This window comes from Monomorium pharaonis, chromosome 11 (assembly GCF_013373865.1).
Source record: "Monomorium pharaonis isolate MP-MQ-018 chromosome 11, ASM1337386v2, whole genome shotgun sequence".
Classification (NCBI taxonomy): Eukaryota; Metazoa; Arthropoda; class Insecta; order Hymenoptera; family Formicidae; genus Monomorium; species Monomorium pharaonis.
Window position 1 is genome coordinate 7,146,521 of NC_050477.1, and position 20,194 is coordinate 7,166,714.

Genomic DNA, 20,194 nt, shown 5'->3' on the forward strand with positions numbered 1-20,194 from the left:
AAGGGAGGACACGGTATCCGACCGAGCGACCGTAATGAGACACGCGCGAGCGCAAAGCATTGGAGCGAAAATCTAATCTGGCTTCACCGGACAGAAAATAAATTAATCATGATGAATCGGACAACTAAAAAAAGATTGTAGAAACAGAAAACATCTTATTTTGCATCTTGTTGTTTAACGTAATTGAAGTTTTTTTTTAGCTTGTTTGATTATTTGACTCATAAGAAAGTCTTGGATAAAGATAATATCGGTAAAACTTGTCTGGATTTTAGATTTTTCCCTTCTTTCGTTAAATCACAAATAAATAGATCTCGAAAATAAAACTTGGCAAACATAAAAATTATGTATATGTGAATTTTCTTGTTTCGATATTAACTGTTTGCGCGATAATGAGATGATTTGCACATTTCACGGATCGTTTAAGAGAGTATACACGAAAAAAGACATTAATAGCACACGGAGTTTTTCCTTGCTCCGACTTTCCGTACGTTCGAGTCCAACGCTGGGCACATCTGTACGAGCGTACAGCCCACGTTGGCTTTTGTACAAGAGCAAAACAGAAGGAGAGAAGAGCACGAGGAGAGTGAGAGAAGCCAAGAAAGTGGCGTCGAGAGGGTGGGGTGGCGGTCGTTGAGCGGGTGGCGGACGCGCGGGACGAGGCCGGGGAAAAGGGGAGGAGGGTGTACGTTGGAAGAAGCAGTAGTGGTTGGGCGGCAGTGGGAGAGGACTGAGAACTCTCGGATTGAGAAAGGGAGAAGGTACCGACGAAGAAGAGTCCTGCAAAGGAAGGTTGGGGGAGGAGAAGGAGGAGGAGGAGGAGGAGGAGGGACAGAGCAGAGTCAGAGAGATTCTACGCGGTAGAAGTGGGAGTCAAGAACCCTACAAGGAATTAAGAGCTTATTCGTAACAGGCACCGTGATGAAGATCCTATGCTCCTAGAGAGAGAGAGAGAAAGAGAGAGAGAGAGAGAGAGAGAGAGAGAGAGAGAGAGAGAGAGAGAGAGAGAGAGAGAGAGAGAGAGAGAGAGAGAGAAAGCGTGAGAGATATAGAATGACGGAAGGAGAGAGAAGCAAGAGAGAAGGAAGGACGAAACTACCTCGGCTCTCCCACACTGAAGATCTTTGGAATACCAATCAAGCGGCTAATGCGTTTGGCCATGCGGGCGTCCAATTGCTCTCAACGAGCCGACCCGCGTCGAACTTTCGATCTTACCGATATACCGGACGAACTTCCTGCAAGTACGTCGTGATACCCGATGCTCGTTAGAAATCAGGTGCCGGGATCTCAAAGTATACTACTGCTGTACAGTTAGATATGATCTCAGGAGATTTAGCACGATCCGTATCTCATAAACATTCAACCTCGATGTCATCTGCTTGAAAAGTAGTATAAGTTTTAAATTTAAAAGATTACCTAAATACTACTTGAAGACTTGATTTTCGATTCTGTCTAACGTATATCAACACATTATATTTTAGAGTTAGTTAATTTACGCGCGCCGTAATCGTTTAAAAATTGAATCAAAAGAAACATTTAAAAAATCCTTAAATTATGTCATCTTTAGAATATCATATTTTACTTTCATATTTCATCGACGTATCTCGAGCATTATCGTCGATTTGATCAACGAGTTGACAAATCGGCGGGGCGAACAACAAATCCAAAACGGCAACCGCGTTAAATAGTAAACGCAGCGGGGCGCTATGTCAGCGCTCGTTACAGCGCCTCCATCTGAAGAGGCTCTTTTCGCCGCCGCGCCGAGAGATAACTGTCGCATAAACGGGCGAGATCACGGGGCAGTTCGCGAGGAATGATCGGTGTCGCGGAAGCATAACAGGTTGCGAGGAGTTACGACGGAGGCTTAAACTTTTACTGGCTCAGAAGCGTCAGCGTCTGGAATCGTTTTTACTCCATGTGCGTTCTCCTCTTCTCCCTTTCGTCGACATCAGTTCGTCCGTCCTACTTTTCCACAGGCATTTATCTCTCTCTCTCTCTCTCTCTCTCTCTCTCTCTCTCTCTCTCTCTCTCTCTCTCTAACTTTTGTTAGCCATTTCGAATCGAAATCCATGCGTTTTACGTCTCACATTTTTCTCTTTGCTCCGTATTTTGAACACGTATTTTTTCCTTCGCTCTAAAACATCAGCGAAAATTGCGCAAAATGAAACAAAAGGAAGCTTTGTTCTCTGTTGAACAGTCCTGCATCTGAGAACGGATCCGGATAGAGCGGAGGATAATATCGACTGCGTGCAACGGTAGGTGAGTGGGTGGGTGAGGCGCCTTAAACCAGCGCGGCAGTGAGATTTTATAGGAGTTTATCTTCCAGTGATGGGAATGGAGCCGTTCAAAACCGCTGGCGGTTATCGTGGAAGGAGACGAAGATGAGGTATACGTGTACATACACGTGTGTGTGTGTGTGTATGTGTGTATTTTCTGGTTTGTAAAAGAGGGAAAGATGTAGAGTTAGAGAAAGACATACACCGAATGCGAGAAAGGAGGCATTCAATCGAAGGTATACGTGCGAATTAACTTTGCGAAACTCTGCAGAAATATGCAGAGAACGCAGTTTTTCTTGAGGGTGGCGTTAATTGTTCATGCAGATCACCTTCGTACGAATTGAGCAAAGGTAAAAGTACAACTATAAAACTCGTTTGTCAAGATAATATCGAATACATTAAATATACTTCTTTCTAGTCATCGATGCAAAGAGTGTTCAATCAATTTTTCTATTAAAATCCCTGTAATTTGCAAAAATAATTGATTCATTCCCCCAAAACGTTGTAATTAATATCTTTACAATCTGTGTAAGATTGCCGAGTTTTTTTTTATTTTAATATATACAAGTAATCAAAAATCTTATCAAAGCTGATGTTTCCGACAGCGACGCATTTATCACCTCGCGTATTCCCAGCAAGAACACTTGCGGGGGAATTAGCGCGCGCGGAAGTTATTAACAAGACTAAATATTCAATAAGAAAGTGCGGGACGAAAGTTTCCTCGGAGTTCTTTGGCGCGCGCGCGCGCGTCTTCGTTCTTCAGCTTTAAGTCATTGACGAGATTCGAGCGATCCGTAATGAAAGCGGAACTCCGTAACGAAGTCCTACACATTCCTGGTTTAACGAACCATCTCCGAGTGTGCACGCGGGCGCACGCGCGGGAGAGTATTCAAGGTCGTCGTTACGGGGTGTTCGGTTTCCTGCGTACACCCAGAAACTTTTAACGCTGCCTCGCTCGATCACGGAAGGAGGAAGAGAGGGAGGGAGAGAGAGAGAGAAAGAGAGAGAAAGCTTTCGAATTATTGTGGTAGTTTGCATGACAGAAACGTGTGATGCCGAGACGACATAAATCGACGGTGAACAAAACGCATGAAAGCGATAAAACCGTGGAAATGACAACGCGTATAGCGTCCACCCACGCGTTACAATACGCTCCCAGCCGGATACGTATAAACCCTACCTACGAGTAATGTGAATTATACTGAAATTATCAGCAGCAACGCGACCACCCTCGCACGGCGAAATAAATCCTGCGGATTGTCCTGCTTGGGATTTACAACGAGAGAAGGCATGCAAACCTTTACAATTAATCATCTTAAGTAGCAGAAAACGAATAAGAATTTTAAGAGTTGCAAATCGACATAGAGCGATCGTGTGAAGGGACAAAAAAAAAATTCGAGGCAGCTTTACTTCGCGACAAATCAACGTATCCTGAAATTTGTCCCCGCGATTTGCGACACGCGATGGCCGGTGTATTTTTAGCGGTTGCGGAAATCGTGCCAGGGAAAAACGATCCCATTGACGAACTCCGAGACGTGAGTTATGAAGAAACGCGATAGCGCGGATAAAGCGAGAGCTCCGTAATTATCTCGGCAGCGCGCCTTCTGTGTCCCTTTCTCGTTGCTCCTATTAATTTCCCGCGTGTAAAAATGGAACCCGCGTGTGGCTCGGTCCGGACCCCTTCAGCGGAGAGAGCCACCGGTGCGTGACCCGCATCCGGTACCCGAGGTGTGCCGGAAAGGAATCGCGGCAGCGGCGGCGGCGGCGGCGGTGGCGGCGGAGGCGGCGACGAACGCGTCGCCGTTTATATTTAAACCGCCGCGGACTCGTCGGAGTCGCCGTGTCGACTGACGCACCACGTAAGACGCGCATACGCTCTCGCACGGAACGGCCAGATAACCCACGTGACCTTTTCCTCCCTTGCGTCTCGTCGCCTCTATTACGCCGATGCGTCGGCGTGCGGTACGCGTCGTCCCCGCTCGCGTCGCGCCGCACCGCGCCTCGTTTCACTGCGCCTCGCCTCGCCGCGCCACGTCGCCGGCGAGAGTATCACGCGGACAAAAGGTAGGGGTGAAAGAGACGATTGACACAGCGTACAGGCCGGAGCAAGGAGGGAGACGTAGGGGGTGGTGTGGTGATCCGCGCCGGGTCAAACAGAGAAAAAGAGACACGGGCGGGCAGGGATGGCGCGGTGTCGCGCCGAGTTAGCGAAGGCTTTCGAGTGCACGCGTTCGGATAAAGGCTTGAACAGTTCGGGTCAGATAATACGTTCGCGAGGCGTTCGATATTGCGCCTCGAAAAGAAGCGCCAAATGCTGAGATCCGAGCAGCGAGTTATACGAAAGGGAATAAAGAGATGGTACGAAGAATATCCTCGATACGCCGCGTATTTAATAAATCACTGCGAAGACAGCCATACGAGGTGGTCCTCGATAAAAGCACCGCGTTAATCCAGTTTTGTTATCGTGTTGCCTAGGCGTACTTCTCTTGTTATTATCTTATTATTAGAGTAACGATTAATGACGAACCGGTTTTTAGTTGGGTGGTGCTCGCTTTCTGAAGAAGCTGTAATAACTGGACATAACAGTTGCTTCCTGGAAATTGCAGGAATTAGTAGAAAATTAGAATAGCACTTTTGAAACAGAGAAATGCGCGTAATTTTCTTAAAATCTTCCCATTGTATTCTAAGTGTTGTGATAAGAGTGTGCAGTCTAAAAATTCACAGTCTTAAAGAAAAAGCTGTAAATAATCTTCATAAAGATCGGAGGAAAAATTGACAGAGTAAGTTGAGGCCAACAGAAATGTTCGAATTAATCAACAAGTTTATAAGTTAGAGCAAAAATATACAACTTCACATTACCACGTTAAAATTGTCGTGAATTTCGCAAGAATTCGCGCTTCCGTAATAAATTAAAATGCTAAACAAGCGTCAAATGGATACGCGGTATCGACGCTATCGCTAGCCGCGATGCGTACGATAAAAGCACGCGAGGGGCGGAGGTGGAACGAGGGAATGACGTACAGGGGAGAGGGAGTGAAGACCGAGCGAGGGGAATCGACGTACGTGGAGGCCGAAACTCAATGAACCGCTATCGATTAGCTGCTCATTTCGCATCGCGTTCGTGCGATGGACTCGTTAAACGATTCGGCCTTTCCTCCCCAACCCTTCCCGCCAGCCTCCTCCTCTTCCTCCTCCTCCTCCCCCTCCTCCTACTCCTCCTCCTTCTCCTCCTACACCAACATCAACACCAACACATCGCCAACACCCGTACTTCACTTTGCGTTGCTCTTTTTTTTTCATTGCACGCCACCGCGCCGCGTCCCGCGGGGGTAGTAAAGCGAATCAGCGGGGTAGTAGGTCACTCGGGATTTTCGAAACGAAAGACGAGTCACGAGGATGCGTGTTCGTTCGAATATTTCACAGGGTGGAAGAAGGAGGCGAAGGAGGTGAAAGCAGGTCGAATGAGAGATTTTATAGAGCCACGCTCGTCGCTTCTTCTCTTCAGCGATAGTCAATCTCGACGACGCACTCGAAAGAATATCAATGAGATTTTCGCTTAAGTTGAATTGACTATGCCAATGCCGGACATGCCAAAAAGATATCGATTAACATTTAAAAATATATATGTACATTATAAGGTTTAAAATATATATTATTAGCTTCAGGCTCAAAGAAGGAAATATATTTCTTCAGTAGGTACAATAATTATAACTTACAAGTAAAATTGAGCATATCTTTCAGACATTTTTAATATATTTGTCGTAATCAAGAACTTTTGGGGAGCTTTGCTGTTCAGATTTTGCGCGAAGCAAAATTTCGACGAAATACAACAATGTAAGAATGCAGAGTATGGCGGTAATATATCTTCGAGTGATAACACTTCGGAAAGTGTGCGGAAAAGAAAATATTTATTTACGCGCATTCCAACGTGAAATTACAGAGCAGGTGGATGATAGACTTCGCGAGGCGTACACTTCATGCGACATACGTAGGTAATTAAAGCGAGACCTTGATCCGGGTCTTCCGTTTACAATAATACTTCTCAGTGGGGACAAGTTCGAGATCATCGCGGGCGCGCGGTCACGAGCGACCGAAGGAGACCGTTCGACGGAACAGGAAATTTACGTAAATCGCGACTCGATTTAACGAGCGAACGTGTTCGATTTGGCACGCATCCAATCGTCGCCGGCGGCGCTTGGAGAACGTCCGCGACGTAGAGAAGCCGCGTACCAGCGGCGGAGCTACTCGTGGAGAAGGTAGCTGAAAGAGGAACGAAGAGGATGAAGAAACAGAGAAGGAGGAGGAGGAGGAGGAGGAGGAGGAACAGCGGGTGCGTGTCGAAAGGTGCGTTGTACTCAAACAAAGTAAGATATAATTAGATCGCGCACACTGTGTTCGCTCCCGCGGGAGAGCCCACGTGTGAAAGTCGCGCCTGGTACACCTCGGTCATCGCTAAAAAGATCTCCCGCACCGGAGAGAGAGAGAGAGAGAGAGAAAGAGAGAGGCGGACAAAATAATTGACTTTTTAGGGGAGGCGTTCTCTCTGCGTCACGTCGCGTCGCGTCGCGTCCCTCCCGAAAACGCCCCCGAAATAGAACATCTCCCGACAAAGCGAGAAACTACGTCCCGTCGTTGTCCTCCCCGAATAATTTCCTCGTCGCCGATTTTTGTCCCTCAAAGAGGAACAGCATACCAAATTTGTGTAATATTCTTTGTACAAGCTGCGATGGATATTATGGCAATGCTCGTCCGGTTACTGACTGAGATTTATTATTGTAAATCTTTATAGAATTCAGTAACTTCATTAGAAATATATATATTTAAATTCGCGATTGATTTAAATATTTAAATCGCATTTATTCGTTTCGCGCTTAAAAGCAAACGCGTACTGTTGGGAAATAATTTAAACTCCGAAGAAATTACCTTAATCTGCCATCGATTTATTAAATATATCTGTATTCCCTAAAATATAGATAACAATTTTACGCGAGTTCAGAATGTGTTTATGCCGTTTCGCGATTAATGATGCGGGTTTCAATTTTATTATCCCGGCGGTGGATTTCGCCAATAATTGATAGAAGCAAATCAGACGTGATTTTTTTTTTTGTTACGTGCGAAAATAAATATGCCAATATCTCGTTACGTGAACGTTCGAACAGCTGTGCTGGCAGCCAGATTATGGCCTTCCTTGAAATGGCCGAGCGCAAAAACGCTGGTATTAACTGTGTGGCGAACGCGGAAAAAGATTCCGTACGGAGACCATCGCAGACGCGCGGCGCCTCGGCTGTATTCTGCAACCCCCGTAAATAATGGAGGCGATTAAGCGTAATATAGGGTACACACAGGCTATGCGGCCGTAATATGGTACCGAAAGGGTACGATGCTTCTGGTATCGCGTCCCCAACCCCTGTCATGAAAATAGCCCTTAGCGCCGCGAGCAGCGACGCGTGTGCCAACCTTTTGCGGGCATACAGCAAGAATATTGCAATATCGCAAGAAGTCATAGTGGCCTGAGAGCCGCGTAAAATTGCACCCAACCTCCTTCGAGCCGTCGTTGATGAATCGCCTCGGCTTTACTGGATCTCCCCGACGGTCTTTCGTACGTACGGAATCATATGTGCTAAATTTAATCGGTGCTTTGTTAAATTACTTTTACTTATTTATATTGAATTTCCGGAAATTGAAAAATCAACACTTTTGACAAAATCTTATGATGTACTTAAAAGGCGAGGAATTCTCTATTCGGATCCGAATGGAATTCATCTTGTTACGGGCAATTCACGATATACAAGTTGTGCAACGTACATAGTAGCGGTCTCGTAGCAGAATTAGGTCTAAATCAGAGTTAAATGCGTCGAGCACACTCAAGCGTGGAGGTAGGAAGCGCCTTGGTTTTTGTTCGCGCTCCGAGGAAGAGATCGGCATCCGACCTCATTTCCACAGCGTTCAAGCCGCTCTCGGTCGCTTCCGTTCTCGGACCATCGGTTTTGCCAAGATTCGCTTTGTTGCCGGCTGTTCGAATGAGAGCCGCTGTCGCGTCGGGACTCATTGTCCGAGGTCTTGGCAACTTCAGGAGAGTGGGCGTTGCTCGTGGGTACGGAGCGTCTGTCGGTAGTTCGTAGGATTTCGTACGGTCATCGTTCGTGTGCGTGTGCACACGTTCACGCATCCACGCACGCGGGGACACGCGCGTGCGTATGCACCCGCGTCTCACGCGCGCAATATACTGCCCGTCCATATACTGCGTCGTGTTACCGTCACGGAGATACCTTAACGCGCATCTCGCACTTGAAACTACTTCCTCTCCCCTCCCCGATCTCGATTACACATGCGTGCGATAGCGTGAATTCCCCGTGTGGAGTAATGTGCAATATGCGTTTGATTGTCTGTCAGAGACCAGCGTGTGCATGCACGTTTATCCCACACACACGCGCGCGCACGTCGGCGTGTGTGGGACGCACACGAACGTATACACATGCACGCGTACAAGGCTAACCTTGTGTTTTATGCTACATGACGTACGGTTTGGCTTCGGGCCTCGTGCTACGTATCGATCTTCTCGCGTAGAACACCGCCGAGAGAACGCGGAGTCGCCTGAAGCTGGTTGACAAAAAAAAAAAAAGAAGAGATTTCTACGGGCAATTTCGGAAATCGGCGACGACGAGGCACTCACGAGATTACGACCGAGTGGAACGCACGTTGAAAACGCGCCTCGAGCCGCGTGATCTACGATTGACACCGCGAAATATTTCGTAAGCTCGCAATTTTGTTGGAAATTTCAGCGATGTGCGATGTGCAGTGTATATTATCATTCGTTAATCGAACGCAGACCGCCTTACGTAAGAGGACTTACTCGCGTGGAAGGACTTGGACGCGGTCAGCAGGCTGATTTTTGTGGTCAGGTGATTTCATGTGCGCGCGGTGATGGATTCCCTGGATATGCATATGAAAAGCTGCGGTGAGGGGATTACATCGCGTACGCGTTTTAACCATACCCTTGCCGACAGCTTTTAATGCGTTTGTTGTTTTTTTTTCCCCACGTATTATATCCTAACTAATCGAGAGATTATTTTATTTAATCGCGGCTGCAGTAATGCAAGATTATATCCGAAGCATCCCCAATATGATTTAGTCCTCTCTTTCTCTCTCCTATGTGTTTCGTGAAAAACGCGAGTTTTGAAATTCCCCGCACCTGTCGCTCTTCTCTAATATTAAATTATCCGTAAATAAAAATATTGACGTTCGGAAAAAAAATATTGTACTTTCACTTTCCTCGAACGAGTCCCTCCGTTCGTAAATCACGGTCGACCTTTGCGTTTCGTTTCCCAGCTTTACGTATACCTGGTGTATTCGAAAATCGCTCAAGTTGACGGATCGCGTGCATGATGCTGGTACACGCTTGAAAAGACCAATCGTCTAATGCAGCTGGGACATAAACGCTGAATGATGACGCCTCGTACCTACACTTCTAACACACGTAACAAGTGTATGCGCAGCGTCAGTGGCTAACCACTCGAGAAATTTCTTTGTGACATTTCACAATATTTGTTATGGGCAAAGTTGTAAAATAATTATGATTAAACTTTGATCAATTAATAATTTAATCTATCAATTTACTAAAGAAAGCGTACAAAAGATTGCCACATTTTCCGCTGCGACTTAAATTAAAGCTTTAATTACTTAAGTCAAAAACCCATTTAATAATTTAATATTTGATTGCACCAAAATTTTAGGATGAAATTACATCCTATGACAGATTTTATGTATTTTATCGCAAAATAATTACGATCTAAAAATAGAGATTGGGTTTAAGATTAACCAGTTAAAGCTAATCGACGTTGGTAGAATCGACTAACAGTTAATGACACGGTTATAACGCGGACCTTAAAGTCCCGTGACAGGCATAACGACTAGCAGAACGCAAGGCGGAAGTCCAGCGGAAATCGAGATGACTAGCGGATGTTCCAAATTGTGGATGAAGTAGTGCTATTTCCTCCATAAATCACTAGCAGGTATATAGTCGGGCAAAACACGCACAATCAGGAATTAACGATCACACGAGCTATCGAGTTCTTCGGATATTAGATCAGTCTCCTCCACATATACGCAATGCGTATTATCTTATTATAATTATAAATAAACAATCACTTTAATGATTTATTTCTCTATACACTATATATACGCCGATTAATGCGAGGGAATTTCTTTACTGCTCTAACTTAACTAATGAGAATTTGTAAATCAATTATTCAATTCAGCTGAATTCAATCGGATTATGTTTCTAGCGCATCGCGAAATTTTCCGGTCCCTCCTCGTATAACGCGTCGCCTCACATTCACATTACAAAATCATAGATTTTAATTAGCCATGTCTTCCGCTCTCGCGCAACGGCGCATCTCAAATGCAGCAGTGGCATGCATCAACGTCCGATGTCCTGTCCGTAGGGTTGCCGCTAGTCGCCGGCCCGCCCGGCGGCGTGCACGTAGCACATAATCGAAATGCAAAGCGGTACGGGTGCGTCTCTAGATCGATAATATTAGGCATGATAAGTTATCTCCGGTTCGCCGTGTAATAACGGCATCGCGGGAACGTGATCGATGCACCCGAGCTCCTAGTAAGACACCGCGATTCGCAGAGTGTAATTAATCGGCCCAGATTAAAACCCGCGGCTACAGAGAGACGTCGATGATTTTGCTGAAACGCGGGCGGGGGGGGGGAGGGGAGGGAGCGTGGAAAGGAAGAGCTTTCTAGCTGTGGAACAGTTAGGACCTTCGGGCACCATTTGATTGTGACTTTATAATCGCGATACAGTCCACGATCGATTTTGTTATAAATGACTTTAGATACGTATCGAAGCCGCTGAAAAAGGGCAATGGTTTTTATACAGTAACTCCGCGAGGGTATACAATACAATAATTCCGAGGAATAAAGCGATTTCAAATTTTATCGAGTGATTACGAGCGAATAATTATGGCGATTGATCATAAAGCGCGGAGCGGTGGGAAGCGAGTCGCGAGCAGCGGAGGGAAAGGCCGTGAATTATTATCCTACTCCCTCCTGGATAATTGAGTACCTGTTCGGTACTCCGTGCGAGACTTACGTGGATAGGTAGTAAAATTCCGCATAAAAATCCCCTTTCAAATCACGCCCTATGACCGTGCGCGCCAATATTACGGGGCATTACCATAACTACCGCTGCATTATGGCAATTTTCAATTTTGCCGCGCTCTCGATCGACCCTCCTAAATGACTTCACTGCTGCTATGCCTCGTATGGCGAAAGAAAAATTCGACGGCCGCAAACACGAGATGATTCGCGATTCGTGGAACAAGTGATTGTCGGAAAATCCGATCGGTAAGAGAAATGACTAAACGTTGAACGCATCGTAGGTACAATATTACGTCTGACTAAATTGATTTTTCTCGATAGTCGATTAATAAATTAATCTTAAATTACTCGTTACCTTTGTTTGGGACAGTAACACGGAAGCTGTATCTCTTTGTTTTTTGGAATTCCAACTTACCTGGAAAAGAAAAAAAATACGCACGGATTAAAAATTGAGAAATTGATCAATAGTAATATGCAATTCTTTTCAACTGCCCTTTCAAATAAGGAGCAACAAGAATATTATGTGGAGATCAGCGTTTTTATGATCGATTAGATCGATTAGATGAAATGAAAGAGTGGAACGACTGCGCGGCGATCGGACACGGTGGTTTTATCGTGAGATCGAGCTCGCACGGTTGCAGTCTAAGTGTCTCTAGTAACGGTGCGAGATCGACAGGATTCCTTCACGGAAGTAACGGTAGAGAAGGGCGGTATGAAAAGTCTCTCCCGTTGGATGTTCCCCCGGGGATGAAATTGTATAGTAAATATACAATATATCTCCCTCTCCGGTACCTTTCTCATCCGAATTTATGCGGAATTTCAAATTCGCAAAACATTTTTTTGAAATTTACAACAACGACAAATTTGTTGCAAAAAAAAATAACGGAATCGATATGAAATATTTTAAATTCTTCTTCTCTTTAATTGAAAAACACAATCCACGCGGAATAAACGTGTATTTTGTATTCTCTTTTATTTTCACCAATTTTCAAAGTATCATCGTTTAAAATCTAAAACTCGATATTAACACCCGATTGTGACTTCCGATTTCGATGCACGCGCGCACCGATTTTTACCATTTATATCGCCCTTTATTTTTCCACCTTTTAATTAGCGTCATACACACCGCGCGCGATATCAAACCGAGCGTACCGCACGGCACTCTTGTTTTTTTTTTTCCTCTTTTTCTTTCCGCCCGTCATCCCGCTTCTCGTCTCTCGTTTTCTCAAAGGACCAACCATCCGTCGGCTTCCACTCCGACCTTATTTCCATGGTCGCCGTCGTGTCGCATCGTCTCGCGAGCTTCCTGCGAGAGAGGAGACCGACTTTCCAGGAACGTTACCTCTGACATTCGCGAAACGAAATGCACGGTGCGTCACCGGGGAAAGAGAACCGCCGCCACCACCACCACCACCACCATCACCACCACCATCACCACCACCACCACCGTCGCATCGGCTACCGGGGCTGCATCGTAAACTGACTCTCGATTCGATTGCACCGCTGGTCTCGCGCTACCGCGAAAATCGCGGAGCGTAAAGGGAAAGAGAGAAAGAGAACGAGCTACCTGAACAGACGCGTTTCGATGCATCTCGAAAATCATTTTCGAAAATCATTTTCGCAAACGGCGTTTTCATGCCGCTGCGCGGGTGCGGGCGCGGGCTTTTGTTACCACGGTTTGCAACGAACAATATTAATTCTCCCCGTACAAAGGGTGATATTTTACGTTCTCTGTTAATAAGCTCGCGCTGGATTTCAATAATTCAACCTTGGTATGGTCAAGTCCCACTATTCTGCACGCGTCATCTACATAAAGTAATTTCTTTAAAAAAAAAAACCATGCAAAACAAAATGAAATAAATAATAAATTTTTTAATACCAAATTTTTAAAAGAGTCATCAAATATCGGTATAAAATCTGATTTTCTAACTAAAAATTTGTAAGTTGTAAGCATTTTCAATTACGCAACTATAATTATAAAGATGTATTTAGATATGTATAGCAGAATCAATGACTTTCTGGACTATAAATATCGAATCTTCAAACGTGCCAATCATTTTCGCGCCGTTGCATAGAAAAATAACATACAAATAAACATCCGAATACTGAATCTGTAACAATAGATTTTTCTTCTGGCTTTAGTTCCATTTAATTAATACAATTTGAATTTTTATGGAAATTGTAAGGTGAAATTTTTCAATGAATCGCACAATCGTACTACTACGAATTGAATTGTATCTATCACGAATTTTCTCCATTTGTGCCATTTACTCAGAATTACCGACGGGCAATTTGGTGACCCAATAGCTTCAGTTTTCGATCATTAGGAACAAGCGATGGACTCGATAATGTGCGCAACCCTCTCTACATCCCTCCTTACTGCGCTAAATTACAGGCACACATATATACCCTTTTTTTTGTCTTTCTCTCTTTGCGAATTACTCGCAATGAATAACCATTACTTAAGTGCAAACAATGCCAGGGACCCAACCCAACGCGCACGCAACTGAGCGCGCAGTTTACACACGCGCATGCAAACACGGATAAAGCACAGAGAGGGAAAACGAATTCACTCGAGGAGGCACACCCGTCGAAACGATCTCATATGGGCGCGCACGCAATCATTTTTCGATGCATTAAGATTTATCTTTAGCTATATGTAGAGTGTTCTAGAATCCTCGGTCTAACTTTATGACGTTTCTTCGTGCGCGAATGTAAAATCCGTTTTTGTTCTCAGTCTTTTAGGGTAAAATTTATTTGTTGCAATTGCTACGTTTTATAAGCTTGTGATTTAAAATTTTGAAAAAGTAGTTAAACCACGAATAAAGTAAACCTTGACATCCGCCGCATATCCTTAATAACGTGTTAAACTCGTAAGTCTCGGTTGCACATCTAGAGCAGAGCGGATGAGTGCTACTAAGAATTCAATTAACGGTAATTATACGGTAACCCATCCCTCGTTACTTTTCCTGGCGCTCTTTTCCAACCCTCCGCGAGATTCCCCGCCCACCGTCAGACTCGGTCGCAGCTGCAGGTGCATTCGCATGTGCAAAAGAGGGGAACCAAGAGAGTCCCTGCCAGAAAGTTCGCGCGAAGTCCCATTTGGGGTGGTTGAAACCGACTAGACTTCCCGCGGTCTTTTCATCCCTTTCGTCCCGCCAACATTCTCCCTCGTTTCTTTCAGACCATCTCGAAAGAGGGGGAGTTTGCATTTAATGCTCGACGGAGGGTCCTTAAGAATTGGACGTGGCGCTTGTAGGTGTACGCCGACTGGCTAATTGTGTGTTCGGAGTTTTGGGGTTACGGCGGAGTTGAAATGGCGCTTCTATATCTGAGCCTACCAAATCCAACGTTAACCCTCATCGTCTCTAGACGTTCCGAAATCCTCTTTGCCGGCGCAATGAAAGGGCTGCAACGCGGACTTTTCTGAGAACTTCGGCCGCATATTTAATCTCCTGGCACCTTTTCAAGAATACACTGTCTTTAAGTAGACGTCGTGTGAGATAAATTTTGACTTTAAATAGACATTTCCAAAATTATTCCAGTGTCTCCATCATATTTAATTAGGATATGCTAGGAACTGGTCAAAGTTTAGTCAAATTGGTGCATATGCTGGATACAAATCGATCGCATTAAATTGGCGAAACTTAAATAGGAAATAAAATCTGCGCCAATAGAGCATTGATTTTTATTGAATTTTTGGAATTTTTGGAAGATGTCATCAATTAAAAAGATGACGAGAACGGACATCACCGAATCAATAGTAAATGTTTTTAGGATAATGATTCTATATTGGTATCTGTAAGAATGACTAAAAATCAATTTTCAAAGACAATTCTAGGATATAGTTTTTATTTTGTTATTTTTGTGAGCGAAAAAAATTAATTAATAATTAAATAAATCATTACGACGATTTTCCAAGGTGTCGAAGTTTAAATTAAAGAAGCAGAAAAACATTGCCTTTTTTTTACCCGCATTTTTTTTTTTAGTTAAACAATTTTGGCGTATACCTGTCAGTATGTAGTTGAACGTACATATGTCGGATGAACGAGCAGTTATCGCCGGTAAATTTCGACGCGCGCGATATGTAATATCAATTAAAGCGCGCACCCATAACTATACTGCGCGAGGGGGAAGCCTTGTCGAAAAATACCGTACTGAATATTTTCCAATTCTGTGCGCAGTTAGAGGGGAAAAAAAAATCACGAGAGAGGCGAAAAAACGAGACAAAGACAGAAAATCAGAAATAGAGAGATGGCGAGAGCGCATCCGTTTTTATTGAGTTTGCAAAAAACATATTCGTTTTCCGCGTACTTCCGCGAACACCTTCCGCTTTCCCCCTTTACCCTCCCTTTAGCTCTCTCCTTTTTTATCTTTCTATCCTCTCTTCTGGCAGTGACGTTCTATCGAGAGAGATAGAGAGAGAGAGAGAGAGCCCATCCAGTGGAGGAAGATAAAACAATTTGATAAATCGCTCGTGGCGCGAAGGGTTGCGTCGTCCCTTAGCCCCGTATCATTGTGTATCGTGAGCTATATACACGCTATACTCATTCGGAAACTCGTCGCGGGTTAACCGTTAAAGCCGCGCGGCAACATACCGTACCGTAGATAAGTGTTAGGTATCAACTTGTTGCATTAATTACAGCGGGAAGGCTATTAGCCATCGATTCGCGCGAGACCTCGACTCTCCATGTAGTTACCTCTCTTCCACCATTTCTCGGTACGGTCGCGCGCGCGCGCGCGCGCATTGTTATACATACACACGGATACACGCAAATGCGAACGTGCATGGGTACATACGATATCAGACACGGGTCGCGGATCCTCCTGGATTCTTCGCATCACTCCACGTTGCAGCGCAACGGCACTCAAGTGCGCTGCACCGGAAAGTGCATGCGAGCACACGAATGCATCCGCGATCGACGCTGAACGATACACTAGGGATTTTCGACGCGAATCGACCAAACGATCATCTTGCCTCATTCCATTCATATAAAGATCGAACAATCATTACTCGATATTTATCATTTCTGTATGTAAAATAACTTAATACGAATATAAGCGTGTGAGCATACGTAAATTTAAACTAAATAAAAGGAGATACACAAATTTGTAAGGACGACTTGAAATTGCACAGTTAATTGTTTCACGGCGGTCATCACGACGTTCTGTTCAACAGCAGATCTTGTATCCGCACGATTAATAATTTATTTATTCATTTCATTTATAATTTTGTTTATAATTTTATTTAACGATTAATAACATTCAAGATGCATTCTCGGCAGGCGTTTTAGAAAACTATATTTCGAAGATCGGTCATTGATGCACACCGAAAAATCCTGCTTGTTTTTACAGCGTGGTGTGTTCGCTTCGGATGCACTCTGAGCAAAAGGAAGGTGTTTGCAGGAGCGGATACGTGAACCGGAAGCGGTCGGTAACGCCGCGTCTGGCTGCCGGCAATTACGCGGACCCACACTGCTATCCCTATCAACTCGACAACGCTCGCGAGTGTAAATTCTCGTGTGTATTTAGGTCCCCAGTCTGGATCGAGGGTGTGTGCGCACGTACATGCGCGGCCACACATCAGCCGGATGAAAAGGAAAAAAAAAATAAGCATATTCTCTTCTCCTTCTTCCTCTCCTCCTTCGTCCCGGTGGTCGACGGTCGGCTCACCTTGATAATGCGAGATATCACGCGAGTACACGAGTAAGCGCGTGCACGCATTTCGTACGTGTTTCGTACGTGAGAGAGTACGGTAGGAGGGAAGTGAGGCCGGTGGGTATCCGTAACTAAACACTGGCCGTCTGCTCCCATAAGCGCGGTCAGGCGTAGCGAAATTAATTATCCCGGGCGTCGGTGTCTTCACGTCCGACACCACAACGTCTGACGCCGCAGCGTTTCGCCTTCAAGGAGCATCGACGGAGGATCGACGGATGCTCCTTGCGTCGCGATGCGCTGTGTTGACTTGTGAAATTACAAAATTGATCGTGTCGCTCCGCGCGACACGGACAGGTGATCCATACTTTGCTCGTCGCGCAAATGCATCCCATTGAGATATTTCCAGCAGAAAAATCATGCAGCCGGAAGGTGATACGTGTTCGTGAGGATTTCTATAGATAGGTATTCCTAGAACGCGCAAACCAACCCTCCTCGTTTCCCGAATGCCAGCATGAAATGTTGACAGGCCAACGTTTTATTACAAATGAGAAAGGGAACACCGATGTCCGTGGTATCATTAGCGCGATCAGAGTCGGTTTCCGCGAGTCGGCTTGTGTCGACGTGTATACGTATATGTATCGAGTTACGCGGATAAATTCGAAAAGGTCGATATTTTGAAATGCCATCGCCAGGGGTTGACCGGGGGCTATTTTGAGTGTGCCGTACGTAGCTACGTAGAAAGAGAGAGAAGGGTGAGAGAGAGAGAGAGAGAGAGAGAGAGAGAGAGAGAGAGAGAGAGAGAGAGAGGAGAGAGAGAGGAGAGAAAAGAGAGGGGGGAGGGGGGAGAGAGAGCCCGAACACACCACCCGTCAATAATCCGCTGAATAAACTATCGTCCTCCCGCCCACACGAGCCACCCACCCGTCCGCCACACAACTCCACTCAAGCGCCACGTACAGCCGAGGCATATATCACACACACGGGGTCTGCGCGTGCCTGTATACGATCGTGGGTACCGTGCACGCACATACGATACGGTACGTGCTAATATATGTACCGCAGAGGCGCCCGTCTGAACGGACATACGTGAGCCTACGTGTGTGGTGTGGTGTGGTGCGGTGCGGTGCGGTGTGGCGACGGGAGGGAGGAGACCGTAAACTCGAACAGCGCGAGGTAGTCACGAGGAGAGAAGACGCGACGCGATGGCTACGAACGGTGAGATCCGAGATAAGAAACGCGACATTGCATTTGAATAGGTGTTTATTGGAAAAAGATGGGAAGCGCTATATCGGTTTTGATAATTAATAACGATACGATTTCTTGGTGCCGTTCGAAAAATTGATAACGTTCGCTGTTAAATAATTCAATTCTTACGAAATCCTAACAACTCGTGTCTTACGCGTACCGAGAAGATAGGCTTCTCGCACACATACTGAAGGTAATGTCTGTTTTAATAAGCTTCCTCTCTTGTTCACGCTCACACGTACCTCGCAGCCTACGCTGTCGAGTCACCTATATACGAAGAGCGCGATGTATTATTGACACCGCAACCCCCAATGTAGCCTGCCACCGCCAACCCCTCTATGTGCGCTCCCTTGTTCGGAATCGGACAGGTATATGCGCATACATGCACACGCGAAATACGTATATATGCGTCTGGGCGTTAGTACCGGGTGGCAAGTTGCAAACTGCTCGGCCACCGCCGCTTTCTCGCCTCTACACGGCATGGCATGGCATTTTTGCGCACACGGACTGTCAGACGAAATGGACAACGTCGTATAAAGTGCGGTCATTATGCGTCGCGGTGTTTAACTCGCCGCGCATCGATTTTCTTATCGGAACGTCTCGCGAGCGCGGCGAGAAAAAGAAACTTTGTCTCTCGCGCGTTTAAAAGTCGCTCAAAAACTCGACGCGTTTCCCCGCTCGCCGTTTCTCATCTTTCGCTCATAAATTAGTCATGTGGCGTTTTATCGCGTGACAACGATCGCGACTCGATCACTTTGACTCCGGTTTATCGATTACGGGACGAAACGCTACCACTTTACGAGATACTCCTTATTTTATCGTTGACTCAACGCCGATATATATATATATATTTACATATGAAAATGTTAAATTGCAAATACGTCGATAACACATTTCTTGTCAATTACGAGGCTTGAGGTAGGTCTGGAAATTCAGGAGCATATCTCAAACCCCTTTAGACGGTCTCGCGGCTAATTTGCCGGATCATCTCAGTTACCCCGACTCGCCCGTTGCATCTCGACGAGGCGGGAGCAACCTCCCAGGCTTTGCTCGCCGTACCTACGCACATGAATAATGAAAATCCATGAGGCTAGGTATAATTACCAGCGGAGCGTCGCATCCGGTCTCGATTCAGACGATCGTCAATTTTCGGGGTAATCGGCAAATCCGGTCGACTGGGGTTCTGGATATTTTCAGGGACAGATTTAATTACGCCAGGGAATCGCAGAACCTGAGTGAGTTGCGGAGAGGTGCGAGGGAGGGAGGGAAAACCTGCAGCGAGAGAAACCCGCCGAAGGAGAGGAGAATGGCGAAGGCGGGAGGGTAAAGAGATGCTAGAGATCCCTGACTTCGTGCCTATCTTTGGATCGGCTCCACCACCCTTAGCGACGAAGTACGTACCTACGTCGATTAGTCGGAATTAACTTCTCACGCGCGCGCACTCGCGCTCGCTCGCACACCCAAGAACCCTTCGCTTGGCCCAGGTCCGGGACCGCGGATTACCCGACGATAAACGAATTCGCTCGCCGTTAATTGACTTCGGGGAGGGTAATCACGAGTAAAACTTTCACATCGTTCGCGATTCGCGGGCGCGCTTGATTGGCAGCACGGCGGGACGGAACGATGGCGAGAGAGGATTGGAAGAGGTATGAAATTTATAGGACCGCGTCTGCCCTCGAGATGTGTGCGTTTGAGTTGAGGTTGAATGCGTTCCATTTCTCGTGCGACGAACAACGGAATGTTTAAACGATTACACATATAAGATTACACGCGTGTTATCCTTATAGACTGTCTTTTTGCTCTCAAAGATAGAAAAAATCGTACACTCGGGCGTCTATAATTGCGTTTAAAAATCATCTAAATTAAGCAATCAACGATTTCCTTACGGAACTTACGAACTGGATTGGGAC

The 20,194-nt window shown here is 45.7% G+C and overlaps 1 protein-coding gene across 4 annotated transcripts in view; it reads right to left on the minus strand.

Moving 5' to 3' along the window:
• Positions 1-20,194, minus strand: part of LOC105839275 (nucleolar protein 4-like) — a 66,155-nt gene that overhangs the window by 34,191 nt on the left and 11,770 nt on the right. For 2 of the 4 annotated variants that reach the window (XM_036294053.1, XM_036294054.1), the window contains exon 2: positions 11,737-11,796. The exons of the other annotated variants lie outside the window; for them this stretch is intronic. In XM_036294053.1, coding sequence (XP_036149946.1) covers positions 11,737-11,796 — 60 coding nt within the window. The remainder of the gene's footprint in view (positions 1-11,736; positions 11,797-20,194) is intronic. 4 annotated transcript variants of the gene reach the window in all.